Source organism: Lagenorhynchus albirostris, chromosome 14 (assembly GCF_949774975.1).
Source record: "Lagenorhynchus albirostris chromosome 14, mLagAlb1.1, whole genome shotgun sequence".
In the NCBI taxonomy this organism is placed as follows: Eukaryota; Metazoa; Chordata; class Mammalia; order Artiodactyla; family Delphinidae; genus Lagenorhynchus; species Lagenorhynchus albirostris.
The window spans coordinates 87885543-87903174 of NC_083108.1; the positions used below are offsets into that span (position 1 = coordinate 87885543).

A 17632-nucleotide genomic window follows, 5' to 3' on the forward strand; every position below is an offset into this window, starting at 1 on the left:
CACTGTCGCCAGAGGTGGCGCGTGCATCTGCGTGCGCACAGCAGTCGGGTGTGCGGAGGGAGGGCGCCTCTGCTCCGTCTGCGCGGCAGGGCTCCATGGGTTGCGGGGGCCCTGTGTGCGCCCTGCTTCAGCCGAGGGTCTCGGCAGGGTGGTGTGCATGCGGGGCGCCGGGCAGGTGTCAGGAGCTGGTGGGCGACGGTCGGGATGTGGGCAGGAGAGGCCGGGGTGGGTTCACGCGGGGCCGTCCAGGGGCTCTCAGTCGCCCTCGTATCTGTGTGCTCTGGTGGGCGCTGGTCTGTGAAGGGTCTGGAGTCCTCGTGAGCCTGCTCACTGCTGGAGAGAGGGGTGCCGGCTGCCCCCAGCCAGCCCCAGGGCATCCCAGGCCCAGGGCGTTTCCTCCCCCCACCAGGGGGGAAGCCACCTGGTGTGCAGCTTGAGGGGCAGCCTGGGGACACCGCTGGGTCCCACCTCTTGAGCCCCTTCTCAGCCGCACCCCCTGGACTGGACGCCCACTCCCCACACTCTGGGGGTCTGATCACCAAGTGGAACCACATGCTGCCTCCCTGTGGCCAAGTGCGCTTGGCGGCCGGCCCGGGAGACAGACGCTTCCTCCTGGGATGTGCCACAGAACCCAGGGCGGGGAGGGGAGCCCTGCTGGCCGGAAAGCCCCGGACCCCAGGTGCTCCTGGGGTGCCTCAGTCTGAGGGTGGTGTCCTCTCCCCACCCTTCTGAGGGCCGTGACCTGACCCTGCCAGCTGGAGAGCAATGCCCTGCTTCCACATATCCACCCGTCTAAAGGGGAGTGCTGGCCCCGCCAGCCTGAGGACACGTTCTGGTGGTGTGCCACCTTGCACGAGCCGATTGTTGTGTGTTCAGGAATTTTGCACACCTCGAGGAAAGCCTCGTTGCTCCCGGCAGTGCCGTCCCCTACCCTTCCCGATAGCCTCGTGACCCACCTCCTCACCTTTCAGAGTGTCACCTTCTCAGTGAGGCCCTCCCTGGCGACCCTTCTTTGCTCTTCTTTGCCGTAGTCCTTTCAAAGCACCTGTGGCCATTGCCAACCGTGTGCTGGCCTCTTTGTGGGCTTCAGGGGGCGGGGCTTGTGTCTGTTTGTGTTCATTGCCCAGAACAGAGCCAGCTCATAGGCACTCGGTAAGCCTTGGGTGGGTGGATGGATGGATGGGTGGACGACGGGTGGGTGAATGGATAGATGGATAGATAGGTGAATGGATGGTGGATGGATGGGTGGGCAGATGGATGAATGAGTGGACAGGTAGATGGGTGGATAGATGGATGGATGGATACGTGGGTGAGTAGATGGGTGGATAGGTAGAAGGGTGAATGGATGGATGGATGGATGGATGGATGAGTGGGTGGCTAGATGGGTGGATAGGTGGAAGGGAGAATGGATGGATAAAGGATGGATGGATGGGCAGATGGATAGACCACAAGGCCCAGGGGTGGGCACAGGCACAGGGCCTCCCAGCTGCCCTACCAGGACAATCTGTGCCCAGGGAATCTGATGTTATCTCTCCAGCTCCAGCTAGAAATGGAGGCATGGCATCCCTGGCCTTCTGGCATAGCAGGCTAGCAGCATTTCTGAGCCGCTAGGAAGCAGACAGGGCTACAGGACAGCCAGACCCGAGCTTGGGCTGTTTGGGGTCCTGGCCTAGGAAGAGAAGGTGACCAGCCGTCCCAGTCCAGGGTTGGGGTGGTTCCCAGGGCACAGGACTCAGTTTTACAGGATTTTCTGGGAAATGGGGCTTTCAGAGCTAAAACCAACTGCCTAAGGAAGGATGACAGACTCCAGCCTGCCCCCCTCTGCAGGGCACCACCGAGGAGTCAGGATAAGGCATCCTCTCTAAGGCCCAGCTTAGAGAGGAGACAACTTGTGTGAATGTATGATGTGGAATGTGGCATCCTCCCTCCTCACATTTCAGCAGTGTGGGGGTTGTTCTTCAGCCTCTGCTTCCCCTCCCGCTTCGTTGGGTGTCCTTGTGCAGTGAGCAACCTGCACAACTATACACAGCGGCCCTGCGCCAGGCCTTTCCTGTCCTTGCAGTGTCCCTGGGTCCAGCCTTCTTCTTCTTGGGCAGGGACCCTGCTCCGAGCCCAACCCAAAATACTGTCCCCAGCAGTGAATGTGGGGCTCATGGGGGTGATTACTAATGATCAGAGCTGTGAGTCCCAACTGGAGCCGCAGCAGAATCCCCCCGAGGCCTGATGGCACAGCGGGTCTGCGGTGGGGCCTGAAAGTGCGCACTTGCACTAACGAGCTCCTGGGTCCCGCCGCTGCAGGTCCAGGGACCCCACTTTGAAAACCACTGGACTAGGGCGTTTGTTTTCTTGCAGAGGCTCCCCACCAGCAAGGCCGTGAGGAAGGTCCCCCAGGCTCCCATATTCCCTCCTTTTGGTGAGACCTGTCACGGGGTCCAGAGGCAAGAAAGGCCCATCCCTGCGGGGCAGTTAGAGCCCACTGGGGGCAGCAGGGACACCTGGTGGCTTCTCGGTGCTGGAGAAGGGTTCCGGCTCACAAGCAGAGCCTCTTACCCCCATAGTGCCTGTGCAGGGCTCTGTCGGCACCCCCATTTCACAGATGAGGAGACAAGCTCAAGCACAGTCAGAAGAGGCAGCGCTGGCCCAGGGGCTGCGCGTTCACCGCTTGGCTGGGCACGATGGAGCTAGTGAGGCGGGGGTGCTCCTGCCTGGGCGAGGACTGGAACCCCACCCTGGGCCTGCCGTGGGGAGCGAGGGTGGTATTGAGGCGTGGGCTCCCCCGGCTGTGGCTGTTCCAGCTCCCCAAGAGGGGCTGCCCTCCCCTGGGTCCTTGCACCCAGGGCCCGGGCTGTGGGTGGTCACTGGTTCTGTGTTTGTCATTACACTCTGCTGGCCGCACAATGTAGGGGCCTGTGGCTTTGGGGAGTTGTGCCCCATCTCAGGGCTTCGGTTGGCCCTGGGGAGCAGGGGCTCTGAGGGGCTGCCTCGAGAGAAGCTTCTGGCTGAGTCCACCCTGGGCTCTGCAGGAAGAAGGGCGCAGGCCATAAGGGGTTTCCTGGGGACTCGAGAATATTCCAGAGCATAGCTGGTGCACCCTGCTGACCCGTCCTGACCTTCCGCCCTGCCTGGGGTCTCCGGGGCTGAAGGATGCTTATGACAAAACGGCTGGGTGTGGAGGACGGGGCCTGCCTGACCCCATCGTGGTGCAGGTTCTGAGCACTCCTGAGCTCCGCGAGCTTGTGCACTGGGCTGGGAGGCCTGGGGGTGGATAGGAGGGCAGGACGTTCGCACGCCCTGCACGGCCCCCAAGCTGCCCCACAGGGACAGGGGCCGCCCCTGGAGCAGGGGTCATCGGGTGCTAGGCAGCGTGCAGGCCGAAAACCACGGCCTCGGTGTGCTGCTAGGAGACGTCAGACACGCAGACGAAGGTTTGGGCTGTCGGTGTGTGTCCAGACGAAGCTGTGGGAATGTTCCAACACAGGGAGGCTGGAGAGACTGGGAGGTGGTGGGATGGCCGAGCTCAGTGGGTCCTGCCAGGAGGGCACCAGGAGCTGACAAGACATGGGTGGAGGCTGGCCTGGTTCAGGGGTGGTGACTTCCTGGGCCAGGGAGGGTGGAGGTCTGGGGCTGTGATGTGCATCCCTGCCCCACAGTTTTGTGAGGTTTGAAACTATTTCCGAGTAAAAAGAAAGATGCAAGCAGGATTCTGGGTCCACTTTCCACACTGTCACTTAACCTCTCTAGGCCTTGGTTTCCTCGTCTGTAAAGTGGGCACAGAGCATCTAACAGGGCTTTTGTGTGAGGAGCAAAGAGCTGAGGGCCCGCCAGGTCTACAGAAATTCTGGCAGTTATATGACATGGCAGCACCTGTCCTAGTGAGCACTACTTGCTTCGTTCTGCAGATGACAGAACTGAGGCACAGAGAGGTTGAGTAATGGCCCTAGGACACAGAGCGGGGAGTGGCTCTGCAGACCTTGCAGCCCTGACTGCCCACCTTGGGTTGTGGTGAGGACTGAAGAGGCCCGGGAGTGACGTGCATGCCGGGAGCGGGGGTGAATTGCCGCCGGCCTGTCTTGACGCCCCATGACCGGCCCTGGTGGAGTGGAAAAGGGCAGGGCGGCCCATTGGCCCGCTCGCCATCCGGGACTCTTTACAGCCGTCCACTGGGCCAGCGGGAGGAAAGGACAGACAGAGCTGGTAGCAGTTTATGCTGCTGAGTGCCCGCCCTTTGCTCTCTGAGGCATTTCTTTCCCACTCTGGGTAGGAATGGGCGGTAGTGGGTTGTAAATGTTTGGCTGTACCCCTGGCGCCCCCGCCCCAGGCTTCAGCCCAGAGGGACCGGGTCGCGGAGCGGGGAGGGGGTCGCGGAGCGGGGAGGAGGCCGAGCCTGGCTGTGCCCCGGCCCCACCCTGCAGGGTGTTTGCTGAGCCCGTCTCTCCCGTTCCCCAGATGAAGGTCACAGTGTCCAGAGGGGGCGACCACAACAGTGACGGCGACAGCGTCCGAGAAGCCACCAGCTCCCGGAGGAGCAGTTCTCGGGACCAGCTCAGTGACGTGAGTAGCCCAGCCGCTCACCGGAGCATTTCTGGGTCCCTGGGGCGACTGCCAGACCAGCCCCCAACCTTCAGACACTGCAAGCCGTTTGCTTAGGGGCCCAGAGTCTCAGCTGAGGGTTTTGTGCTCACAGTTAGCATCTGCCTTCATTAAAACATGATTTTTCACTAATTAGGGCTTCCCCGTTAGGAGGGATTTAAATGAGGAGCAACCATGAGGCACTGGCAGGGGCCCACGGAGGCGACCGTGCTGGGGTGCAGGTCCTGCATCCCGCTGGGGGCAGGCTCGGGGTTGATGCCAGGCTGGCAGCCGGCAGGGACGTGGATGGGGAATGACTCCCACAGATGTGTTTATTAAGAAGGGCAGGGGGAGTGTCCCTGGCCCGGTGAGTCGGTCTGGAACTGCAGGGAACAAGCTGGAAGCACTCCCACCTGCCCAGGCGGACCAGCCTGTCAGCTCGGGCTGGCAGTGGCATGGGTGTCCAGCAGTCCAGCTCTCTGCTGAGGCAGCCACTGGGGGCCACGCGGAGGGGAGGGTGCGCCGCCGAGGCACAAGCTGGCCCGGGTCTGGGGACACCCTTCGGTGTCCTGCCTAAAAGACGGCTCCCTGAGCTCAGGTCCCGGGGTGGGTGTTCTTGGGGCCCAGTGTGCAGATGACCCAGGCAGGCAACACACAGGAGCTCCCGCTGGGATTTGGCCCACCACAGTGGGGGTGCTGGGTAGCCCTCCAGGGCCCCCAGGTCTCCCTGGACCATGGAGAAGGGGATGGGCAGGTGATGTAAGGGCTAGGGGTGGGGACAGAGGGGCCCCAGGGGGAGGGAGGACTCAGGCAGAAGGGGCCCCAGGAGGAGGCGCTGCTCCGGGAAGCGGCCTTTGTCTTCTTGACCCCCAGCTGCAGAAGTGGCGGCAGAGCAGAGATGGGTTTTCTGCAGGGCTAAATGGAACGAGCCGTCTCTCATTATCATTTAAATGGGGGCTGGGGGAGGGCGGGCACGGGAGGCCGGGAGGAGGGCCTAATTGCCGGGCTCCGATCTTGTTGCCACAAGATGGGAAAATAGGCTGGTAATTGTCTGGGGCCGCGGGGGCTGCCCTAGTTCGAACTCCTCTAATTGCCAGCCGGGGTAAATGAACGGAGACCGATTCTGAGCACAGCGCCGGCGGCATGAGGGCGCAAGCTTGGGGGCAATTGTGGCACCCTCCCCACCCCCATCCGCAGGGTCTGGGACTGGGCCAGCCCTGGTGGTGAGGGACCCCCACTGCGGTGAGCTCGGCCTGGCAGACCCCAGGGGCTGGCCCGGGCCGCCAGGGTCTGCCTGGGGAGGGGAGGGGTGGCCTGGCGTCAGCTGAGCAGGGCAGAGTGGTCCAGGCTGCAGTGGTCACCCCTCCCAGAAGAATCTTGGCATCTGGACCTCAGTGCGGGCTGGACCCTGGTCTGTGGGTCCCACAAACCTCAGACAAGCCCACCCTCGCTGACTGCGCCAATGTCCCCCGCACACACACCTGCCCGGTCACCATGTCCTGTCCGCCTGGACCTCAGGGCTCAGCCCTGGTGACCACCGCCAGCCCTGGGGAGCTGGTGAAATGCACTTGACTGGTCTCTCCCGTCAGATCCGAAATGCCCTTTTGAACCAGAGGGAGCGCCATCAAGCATCGCTGGGGTCGCCCTCACAGGACCTCTGGGGTGGCTGCCAGCCTCCAGGCCACAGCTGACCCCCACATCTTGACATCTGAGGCCCCAGCTCCTCCCCCAGGAAGGCTTCCCGCTGGACCCTGTGACCTGGGAGGCTCGTGGGTGGTGAGGGAAAGGTCGACCTGAGCACAGAGAGGGGGTCGACCCCTGGCCCAGAACCCCGTGTGGAAAGGTGGGGTTGGTCCTCTGGGAGGGGCTGAGATCTGGCCAAGGGCTGAGCCCATCCCCGAGGCACGTGGGGAGACCCCGCTGGGCTGGACCACATCTCCAGGTCTGGGGGTGGAAGGCTCCTGGTGTGGGTCTTCAAGCCAGGCCCCAGGCTGATCTGGGCTCCATGGTGCTCGGCGTGGCCCCAGGCCAGAGTTCCAGCAAAGACCCCGGAGGGGGCTGCCGGTCTCTGCCCGCTCAGGTCCTCGGAGGAGAGGGTGGCCATCAGGGGCTGCCCCCGGTTCCTGACTGTCCTTCTTCCTTCCCTGCAGAGCTCGGCGCAGGCGGTCTCAGGCAGAGGTTACTCCGTAAGTCTCCCGCCCTGCTTCTGCTGTCTGCTCCCCGCACCCCGGCCCTCAGGAGTCCCGACTGTGCCAGGCGCTGCCCCCAGGCTGGAGGGGGTTGGTGCAGGTTGGGGGTGGGGCCAGAGTGGGCAGAGGCGGCAAGGGAGCATCCCGCCTGGGGTCCTGGCCTGCGAGGAGTGTGGGTGGGCCGGACACTCTGCCTCTGGGTCCTGTGGGGCAGCGCTTGGTGTCAGGGGTCCCACCCGTGGAGCAGCTGCCCCCCAGCGCCCTGACACCACCTCCTGGACCATACTCGGCCGGGCCGGAGAGTCTGGACCGGGGCATGAGGCCCCAGCCCCTTGGCTGTCGTCTGGGGCCCAAGGGCAGGAGGGGGACGGCCTGCTGCCGCCTGATACTCCGGCCAAGGGGGGTCCCGTCCCTGTCCCCCAGCCCCCTCCTCACAACTTCATTTCATTTCCTCTTAAGTATCAGGAGGACTGTTAATGACACCATAAACCCAGAGCTCCGTAAAAGCCATTTCTGCGGATTTACAGCCGTTTTGGCTCGTTGGAGGGCAGGGGCCTGGGCTCCGCCCGCCTCATCCCCGCAGCCCCTGATTTACTGCGAGTTCCAGAGTTCCAGGGTTTGACAGGCAGCCTCTCTAAATCACGGGGGCTTTTTATAGGGTGTGTAATTAACCCATTAATTCCCCGGGTGGCAGGGACAGCCATGGATCCCTGGCCGTCCTCTCCCCCAGCTGCCCGACCCCCAGGGTCCGCTGGCCCAGGCAGCTCTGCCTTCTGCCTCTAAGCCCGGGCCAGGCCATAGCGTCTGCGAGCCTTTGACCTGGGGGGGCTGGACACTTCTGGGTGGTGGTCCCGGGTACCACCAAGGGGTGTCTCCCTGGGGAGGCCTCTGCCCTCCTTGGGCAGCCTTGGTGCTCTCATCTGTGGTCACAGTCATGGTTGGTGGCCCGTGCTGTCCCTTCCTCCCGTGGGCCTGGGCGGGCCTGACACACCAGCATCCCCTGGAGCTGACTGTGCTGGCAGTGGCATCCCAGCCAGGAGCTGGGCCAGGACCAGGGCTGTGGGAGATGGTGGGCCGCGCGGCGCAGGCCGGCATGGGGCGAGCTGGCATGGTAATGGGAGCCAGGACACCCACCGGCCTGCATCGGCCCGAGGGTCCAGGAGTCCCGAGAGGCTGGGCCCAGGGACGCCTTGTGTGGAGCCTCCCGCTGGCTCTGAGATGCCCGGGGCAGCTGGGGTCTCCCTGCCCCAAGTCTCCTTGCCAGAGCTGCTGGGCGGCCCTTCTGCTTCCAAATCACCATGTGTCATTCGTGGTTTCTCCCCAGAACGCTGCTTTGAATGTTTCCTGGAGAAGAACCTGTAATTAACATGCCAGCTGCTTGCAGCTTAGCTCCGTACCGCCGCTGCACAGGAGTGACAGATGGTGGCGGGCAGGGGCCCAGCCTGCTGCTCAGCCGTGGGGTTCCTGAGCCATGTCTGCGGCAGCCTGCGTGTGCGCACCAGGCCCTGGCGTGAGCAGATGTGTCCGCAGGTCCCTGACGTGTGCCGGCCAGCACTGCAGGGCATGCGTGGTCAACCCGGCCCTGGTGGCACTCTTGCCCAGTTGGCGTGGTCGCAGGTGGGGCTGCCCCTGCAGCTGGAGGAATGGAAGTGGGCCCGGAGGACCCTTGCCCAGCAGGCAGCGGCTCGGGGCTGGGGGCAGGCAGGCGGCTCTGCCAGGAGCCAGGGGGCTGGGGTTTGGAGGCCAGCTGGGCTGAGCTCAGGGCGGCTGCAGTCCTGCCTCTAGACCCAGATTTCACTGTGGAGGCCTCAGACACACCTGAGGGTGCCACTCAGGTTGGGGGCCGTGTCTGTGTGTGGCTCTCAGTGAAAGGGGAGTGTGTGTTGTGTACCCCTCTGTGTTGACATATGTCGGTCACATGCACGTGCCTTGAGGCGGTGTCTCTGTGTGGCCATGCGGCTGCACGCCTACGCGTAGAAGCGTTACGTGTTTCTCTCTGGCCGTCTGTATGTGTGTCTGGGCCTTGTCCTCTCGCATGTCTGTCTGGAGGTGCCCGGATGTGTCTGTGTTTGTAGCAGGTGGGTGTGTGCCACACGTGTGTGTCTGCATGTAAGTGTCCATCTGGGAGCCTGTGACTGGACGTGGCACGGGTGCATCTGTACATGTACAACTGTGATTCTGCAGTACGTGTGTGTGTGTGTCTGGCCACGTGGCATTGCGTGTAGGTGTGTACCTTGGCCTGTGTGTCCCTTGCCGTCTGTGCGTGTCTGCAGTTGGGGCCTCAGGCCCAGCAGGGGTCACGCTTGTCCTTGCCTCTCCCCGACAGCGTCCCCCCACCCCCATACTAGGTGACAGGGCGGCCGGGGGGGGGCATCTGTCACCTGACCTGGTTTATAGACCGTACTTAAAAAAGTTTAATTTGCCGAGATTTATCCCCAGCAAATCCCCAATTATCGTTCATCCTCAACAGCGTCTGTCCTGAGAGCTCCGTGCAACCTCCCCTGCCCGCCATCAGAGGTTCATTAGTGCCATAAAATTACTTAGAAAGTGATTTTCCTAATTTGACTGCTTGCAACCAAGGACACGAGGATTCGTCTCCCGCCGAAGCAGGGGACTTGGGGCTTTCCTGTATTAAAGAGAAATGAGTATCTAGACTCCCGCCGGGGCGGGAGGCCAGCCCTGCCCCCACCCCGAGTGTGCTGCCCGGGGACGGGAGTGGAGGACGCCAAGCGGCAGTGACGCCGTGGTGACCCGGGCAGGTGTCCCATGCCACCCTCGGGGTGAACGTTGTTATCCTGGCGATGGCTGCCCACTCTGTAGATGAGGGCGCTGAGGCACGGGGGCAGAGAACCCGCTGCAGCGCCCACTGTCAGGAGGGGTCTCTGCTAAGGACCCCGGCCCTGGCCACACCTCTGTGTCCCTGCCGTCCCCTCCCGCCCAGCCCCGCCCGCCCCCGGCCCCTGCTTGTCACCGACGGGAGGAAGCCTGCCCGCCACCTCGCCCGCCTGAGCCCAAGGCGCAGCACCCAGCTGGTTGCCTTTGGCACCTCTCCCGCCCTCACTGGCCAGTCTCAGCTGAGCCGCCATCCTCCCGCCTCCCCTGGGCTTGGGTGCATTTGTTTCTTCCCTCCTCCCCTCAACACACCTGGGTTGAGGTCTGCTCTGCACCAGTCACCGCCCTTCACGGCAGGCTGGGAAGGAATCAAACAGCCAACGCCCTGCCCCGGGGATAAGTAGCGTCCCTGTGGAGGCGGTGAGCGCGCTGCGGAGGAGTTTGCTGGGCGCGGCGGGAAGGCCTCCCCACCTCACCCTGACACCGGAGCGGCCCTGACACACACGCACACACAAGGAGCGGCCCTTGCCGCGGGGCCCACGTGTGTCGTGTGTCGGGAACAGTGCGGGGGCGGTCAGTGAGCCTCTAACTCTGGTTCCCAGTAGAGTGGTGGAGGGCTGGGAGGAGGGGGCACCTGCCTGCACCCTGGCCTCCAGGGTGCCCAGGCTTGCCTGGGTCGGGCGGGACCCCACCTGCCAAACCTGCCAGGGTGGCCCCCGTACACACACACACACACACACACACACACACACACACACACACACACACACACACACACACACACACACACACACGAGGCACGGTTAGCTGATGGGCGTGACTGCCTCAAGGGGGTTTCTGGAAATGAACTCTGAGCTGTTGGCTGGGCTGCAGAGAGCCTGCCAGTCTCACATCACCTGCACTGCAGCGCCAGCCCCGGGTCTCAGGGACCTCCACACCTCGCGTTCCTGGCGCAAGTGGGTGAATAAGACGTGTCAAGGCCCAGCTGGCGCCCTGCCCCAGGGCCACGGGGGGGGGCGCTGCTTCGGCCTGTGGCGCGCCCCTGGCTGGTCCCTTCCCCTCGGAGCCTGGGCAGTAGGGCAGAGTTAAAACTAGCAGCTGGCGTGGCCCAGACAGAGCCGACACGAGGGCTGGCAGGGCCCAGGCTGGCGCTGTGCCCAGCCAGCTGTTGCCGAGGACGTCTGTCTGGAGGGGCGGGGAGGGGGGCCGCCGGGGCTCATCGTCGAGGAAACACCTCGACATCTGGGGTCACGGGAGGCTCCTTTCCTCCCGTTCTGGGGCTGGGCGCCAGCTCATGGCTGGCGGCCTCAGCTCCTCTGACGTGGGCCTCCCCGGCGGGCTGGTTGGGCTTCCTCCAGCGTGGTGGCTGGTTACCAGGGTCCCGAGAGCGTGGAGGAAGCAGTAGCGGTGGCGTGGCCTCAGCTCCGGGTGGCACGGCGTGGCTTCCTGAGGCTGTGTTGTCGTAAGCACCCCTTAGGCTCGTGGGGAGAGGCTGTGGGTGCCTCCCCTCTCTGGTCAGAGTGTCAGCACCTCATGAGAGGGGTGCAGGCACCTGGGCAGCCTGGGGAAGCACAGGAGCCCCTCCCCACTCTGACGAGGCCTCTCACACTCGGGGGCGCAGCGGCTTCCGCTGGGGAAGTCAGCCGTGCACGCGCATGTGACACTGGCATCAGCCCGCGCGCAACCCTGTGAGGTGCGGCGGTGGCCGAGGCCAGCTGCGCTCTAGCCACGACGGCAGGGCCGTGTCCCGTGCCCCGCGTGTGCACGCGCCCACCACCCCGTGGCTCCTGCCGGCCCTCCTCCCGGACGTGCTCGTCGGGGCTCCCGGCTCCACACTCAGCTTTCTGCCCTGCCACCCTCTCTGGCAGGAGTGAGCGGCACAGCCCTGCCTTCTGGGAGCCCCGGTCTGGGGCTCAGGAGGGCAGAGCAGGTGGCCCCCGGGGACGGGGTACCTGGTTGGCCGCCTGCAGGTCACTTGCTAGCTTTGCCCGTAAGCCAGGGGCGATCGTGGCTGAGATGAGGTGCAGCACGTGGCGGGGGACTCGGCTCTCGTGAGCCTTCAGGGGCGGGACGGCTGGTGGACGCGAGCGGCAGAGTCCTGCTGGCTGGCAGAGGCACCCGGGGTGCCCCTGGGCCGTCCTGAAGCCTGCCTGCCCCCGTGCCCACCGCGGGAGCGGCTCAGCGCCCTCAGCCCCTGCAGCGCCCACTGCACACTCTGGCGGCCCGGGCCTCCGCTAACCCGCCCCGCTGCCCCCTCGCAGCCCGCGGCAGGCTCCGTCTTTATGAGGCGGGTTTACAACATCCGTTACCCTGCTTCTCGGGCCACTTCCGAGCAGCCGTAATTTGTACAAAAGCAATAAAAGCCTGTCAGGCTTTCCCCGGAGCCGGGAACTGCATCCTCGTCCCACCTCCGAGCACAGGACAGTCCTCAGCCGCCCGCTGGGAAGGGGTCGCCAGGGACGGCGGGTGTGCGGTGGGCAGTGTCCTCACCTGTGATGCAACCCCAGCCCGTGCCCAGCCAGCCTTCTGTCAGGAGGCACCGTCTGCCCATACATCCATCCGTCTGTTCGTCCATTCTTCCATCGTCTGTCCTTCACTTGGCCCACCTCTCAGGGTCCTGGGGTGCAGCTGTGCCCCACATTCGACCAGGCAGAGGACACGGAAGTCCTTCCCTGTGGGTTGATGGAGAGCCTGTGTCCCGCTGCCCCTGTCATCCGGCACCTCTCCTGGCCTGGCTTGGGGAGGGGGGTCAGCACCGCCTCCTCGGCCAGTTGTGAGGGGTTCTGAACGAGGCATGTGGGTACATCCGTGGTTGTTATTCCCAGGGGAGCAGACCGTGATGTGTTCGCCTTGGGAGCCAGGGCCAGGAGGGGAGAGCGCCCAGGACAGCCGGACCGTTCCTTGTCGCTGACCTGGGTCGGTGGGTGTGGCACCAGGAAGGGAATGGCCCTCAGGGCCTCTGCTCAGCTTCCTGGGAGCGGGCACTGGGTGGGGGGCCTCTCTAGGCCGGGGGCAGCAGGGTCTTCCTAAGAGGGGTCTAGGCCCCAGAAAGAGCAGGGACAGAGCGATAAATAAGAGAAGCCGGTGACCCGCGCGGTGCTGTAGGCGTAGGTGGTGCTGGCTTTACAGGGGTGCTGGCATGGGGGTGGGTGCTGGCTTTACAGGGGTGCTGGCATGGGGGTGGGTGCTGGCTTTACGGGGGTGCTGGCTTGGGGGTGGGTGCTGGCTTTACGGGGGTGCTGGCATGGGGGTGGGTGCTGGCTTTGCGGGGGTGCTGGTGCAGACGGAGGAGCGGTCAAGGGCTCGGGGTTTTCCCGGCACGAGCGGCCCCGAGTGGAGCCGTGCGCATCTGACGGGTCTGCCTGCGCGGCTTCCCGTGGGCGCACTCTGGGCCCCTCTGTCTGTGGCCATCCTCTGCAGGCAGCCGGGTCCTTGGCCCCTGACTCTGCTGCCCCGCACAGAGGTCAGCCTGCCAGGGCGCGGGGTGTGCAGCAGGCAGGCCAGGGCAGCATGCCCTCCCCCTGAGGGCTCCAGCGTCTGGGCCCCTCCGGGGTCCTGGGGACCCGGCCTCCCGGCCAGGAAACCTCCTGCGGCCACCCTCTGTCTGGCCAGACGCTGGGGTGGGAGAAGGAGGCGTCCGTGCTCCCCGGGGGTCCCTGGCCCAACCTCTTGGCCCTGAGCCCGCGTCGCTCCCTCCGCCCCACCGCTGTGTGCTGCTCGCCCTCTCGAGGAGCAGCGCCCCAGCGTGTGCTGCGGGGGGCCGTCTCCGGGCCCCCACGGGTCACAGTCCGGTTGGGGTGGCACAGACCTGGCGGCCCCCTGCCTCTGGGAGCCCTTGGCCTCGGCGCGTGGCCCGGCAGGACGGCTTGGCCCTCCGGTTGAATATTCTGGTTCCTGGCTCTGCTCTGTCAGGGACACGCTAGAGCCTCCTCCGGGAAGGCCAGGTGTGGCCCCAGGTGTCGATCAGGGATGGCAGAGCCAGAGGCCGCTAGCCCCTGCCCGCCTGGAGGCTGCACTGCCAGTCCGAGGTCCTGCGAAGCCTTAGGGCTTGAGCGGCCCGCTGGGCAGGGCCTAGCAGCGTCTCGGGTCGGGAGAGGAGGTGAAGCCGCCGGGCTGGGTGCCACCCGGTGCCCCAGTCTTCTCATCTGTAAGACAGTGAAGCCCCGGGACCCGCCCCACAGGGCTGCGGGGAGAACCCGCGAGCCTGCCAGGCGCCTGCTGTTACTCTCTGCGTGCGGCGGGTCGCTGTCACACTCCACGTGTCTGCCGAGGGCACCACTGAGGCCTGTGGCCTCTGCGCCGCCCGCCCTGGGGGCACAGGATAGCGAGTCTTGGGGTCCCTTCCCTGGTGGGGAGATGGTGGGAGAAAGCAGGTACACGAGCGGCAGGTGCCTCCAGAGAGCGCTGGCTGCTGCGGAGGGCATCTGGGGCAACAGTGCCGGCGGTTGGGGCAGCGTCCCAGGAAGAGCCAGCAGGGAAGTCGGGCCAGGGGCACCCAAGCTGGGGTGCAGGTGCGCCAGGGGCCCGAAAGGAGGAAGGGAGGGGCCCGCCGGCCCATGGCTTCAGCAAGGCTCGTCCCAGCTGCCCAAACACATCAGGCGTTGGCACTCCTCTGGGTGGGTGGCTCCATGGGAGCTCTGGGGAGTGGTCAGCAAGCCGGACTGGAGGCTGGGAGGCCCTCTGCTCGCTGGGGGCCTGAAGCTTCAGGCTGGGTTGTCCGGGCCTCGGGTTTGACACGGGTGTGTCACCCTTGTGTGTCTCGTGCTGTTATCTGAGCAAGGGTCGGATTTAGTGGCAAGAGAGCATTCATTCGTGAGAAAACCTCAAGTCTCCGTGGCATTTTGCAACCATCTTTAAAAGGCTCCCCCCCACCCCCCATTATTTTATTTCAAACCGCAGCAGACCCACGAAGAGGCATCAGCCCGCTGCAGAGGCAGGAGCTGAGACGCACGCACCAGCCCGCCCAGCGTTATGGAGCCGCTGACGGGAGAACACCCGCAGCTGGCCTTGCGGGGTCAGGCCTTCAGGGGGCCTTGGATCTGGGCCCCCCTTGGGCACTTAGCAGGCACTGCCGGGAGAAGCTACCCCGGACCCCGTACCAGCCGCTGCCCTGCAGGCACCTCCGTCCCGATGCCGAGCCCCTGGCCTCCGTACGGGGTCCCTCCCCTCCCCTGCTCTCCATGTGGAAGGCTCTGGGACATTCTAGAAACCACTGGCCCCCAGAGCTGTCTCGTCGTATCCCACTGCTTTGTGCACTCAGCTCTGGGCGTTCTGCCCCCATAGCTGGGCGGCAGGCTGCAGGTGGCCTCACCCACACTCCTGGCTCCTGGGCGGGCGCAGACCCACCCTCTCCATGGCAGCTCGAGGCCCTCCACGGGGCTCTCCCTGTGGGATAGTGGGGCGGCTCGGGGCTCTCAGGGGGCCAAGGCAGCCGTGGGGCTGGCCTGGTGGCACGTGTGCCACTTTCCGTTGGTCGGCTCAGCCACGCCAGCCCAGGTCCGAGGGGAGGGGATGGGCCTCTGCCCTCGATGGGAGGGCGACCGAGAACATGGCCTGCTGCGGTGTGGCCCTGCCGCCTCAGGACGCCCCTCGCCAGGCCAGCGAGCTGCTTCTCACTCGTGTGTTTGTCATAGTTGCTAAGTAACCAGTTGCCCTGACTTAGTTGCTTAGGGCAGCAGCGCTCACCATGAGCGGTTCTGAGGGCGGGCGTTCAGGGGCGCTTGGCTGCGGACCTCTCCAGAGCACGGCCTTCGGTGGGGGGGCGGGGGGCGGTGAGGCCCAGCTCTGGGCAGCGCGGTCACTCTGCAGTGGGCTCTGGGAGGGCTCGTGGGGGCCACCGCAGCCCCCTCCCCAGGTTCCTCCCCCGCCCCTCTGGACAGGCGGCAGCTTCTACCCCCGGCCCCACCCGGCCCGCCCCCTCGGCCTGCGGGGCGGCTGCAGAGGCGACATGCGGCGGGCGCCCGCCCCTCCTGGCCCAGCCCGGGTACCAGCAGGCCCTGAGCAATTCAGGCCCCTGGAGGCCCCGCCCCCCCGCACGAGCCAAGGACTCTCGTCCAGTCTGGTCCTGTCCCTAGAGCCTGGACGCCGATGCTCTAGGGAACCCCTCAAGGCCACGGCCACATGTGCCAGGAGCCACGGCTGGAGGGACGGTCATTCTGGGGAGTGGGTGGGTGACAGGCAGGCCGCTGGGAGTGAAATTCAATTATGTGGAACAGGCGGGGCTGCCAGGACCCAGAAGGTTAGGAATTAATGTTAACACCGTTCTGGTTAAGACTTTTTGTGTTGATAAATAATTCATAAGGCAGTTAGCGCTTTGAGTCTGACAACAGGAGAATATATTAATACAGTCGACTCCAAAAAGGTCAGCGGCGGGCGGCAGGGGCCATCTTTTATTCATTCCTGACATGGGATCGTTCATTATTCCAGCCCAGTGAGGGCTGCGGGGAGAGCCGCTGATGAGAAAGGGAGAGCGGGTTTGGTGTGACCCAGCGTCCTAGGCGTGGAGGAAGGATGGACCCAGCAGGCCCCAGCGAGGCCCCTGAGGCGAGCCGAAGGCTGCAGCGAGGCCCCGCCTGCTCCCCCGCAGCTCGGGCGGGAAGTGGGTCCTAAAGCGGTGACTGCTGGCCGTCCCCAAGTATTTGTGGCGCCCTCGCTGTGGGCCAGGTACCACTCCAGGCCCCAAGGTCAGAGGATTGAAGAGAACCCAGAAATCCCCGCTCTCGTGGAGGCCATGGAGGGGGGGGCAGATGGGAAAGAGGGGAAGCAAGTCAGAGGAGTGTCGTGTCAGCAAAATTGCACGGAGCGGATGAAGCAGGAAGGGGAGAGGATGTGGAGGGTGCCCTGAGGCTCGGGGTGCAAGGGTGCCATCCGAGGAGAGGCTCGGAGGAGGGGCCCGGCCTCTCCGGGTACCTGTGGCATTGGCGCTCCTAAGGGGAACGGAGTGCGTGGGACCCTAGCCATCACGTGAGCATTTGTGTGTCAGTGTGTGTGTGCTTGGGCATGTGTGCAAGTACGTGTACAGGTGTGTGCGTGTACACAACAACGTGAGTACACGTGTGTACGTGCAGGTATAATTGCAGCCGCAGTGTGGCCGGCCAGTGGCGGGGGGATGTCAGGGGAGCTGGTGGCCCGGGAGGCCTGTGGAGATTTGGGGACGTCACGTTTGCCCCGGGAATGAGGCGGATGTCACTCTTGGCTCTCAGCGGTGATGCGGCTGCTGCTGTGTTGCCAGGAGCTGCTGGTGGGGACAGATGAGGCATAGAGCGGAGGATGGGGGCTGCAGGGATAGACACGTTTGGCCCGTCTGGGGGCAGCAGATTTGCTAATCGGCTGGCGGAGCCTGCGCGGAGGGCTCAGGGAGGGCTCCCCGGAAGGACGGGGCTGCCCTCCGCGCCCCCTGTCCCCGCATCCTGCGTCGCCCCTCACGGTGGGACCACATAACCCCAGCACAGAATTAGAAAGCAGAGAGTTCGGCCCTTGGTGAAACTGATGGGAAGAGAAGTTGCTGGGGGAAAATGACTCGTTCGTGATGTGAGTGCCAGGCCTGAGTCCTGGCGCGGATGCGCAGAGCAGAGGCCATGGGGCGCTTGCAGTGCGTCCTCATCGCTCTTGGAAAAGTTACCCGCAAGGAGATGCCCCAGTTCTCCTTGGTATCTGTGGGGGCTGCACCGGGAGAAAATGAAAAGTTAACTTCGTGTTTTTCGTAACAGGGTCAAGGCTCTGGCGATACTGAGCAGGCTGTCAGCTTTGTGAACATTCCAGAATTATGTGAGGTGCTAGGCAATGCTGTGGGTACGGCCCCCAGCACAGGCAGAGCCCCACTCTGTGTGACACCCAAAGCGCCCTCTGGATACCGACCCTCGAGACCCGTGAGGGGAGGAGGAGGGTGGGAGCGGCCTGTTGTCAGGGCCTAAGTCATCCAAATGCTCATTCGTTCACTCCCTGCCCGTGCTGTCTGGGGTCTGTGTGTACCCCCCGAGTCATTCATTGGTTCACTCCCTGCCCGTGCTGTCTGGGGTCTGTGTGTACCCCACGAGTCATTC

General features: G+C 64.6%; 1 protein-coding gene across 13 annotated transcripts in view; it reads left to right on the top strand.

Annotated features, from left to right (window-relative positions):
- Positions 1-17632, top strand: part of FBRSL1 (fibrosin like 1) — an 86099-nt gene that overhangs the window by 27295 nt on the left and 41172 nt on the right. For 12 of the 13 annotated variants that reach the window (XM_060121206.1, XM_060121200.1, XM_060121208.1 and 9 more), the window contains exons 3-4: positions 4447-4551; positions 6720-6755. In XM_060121206.1, the coding sequence (XP_059977189.1) occupies positions 4447-4551; positions 6720-6755 (141 nt within the window). The remainder of the gene's footprint in view (positions 1-4446; positions 4552-6719; positions 6756-17632) is intronic. The other variant, XM_060121204.1, reaches the window with a different exon arrangement.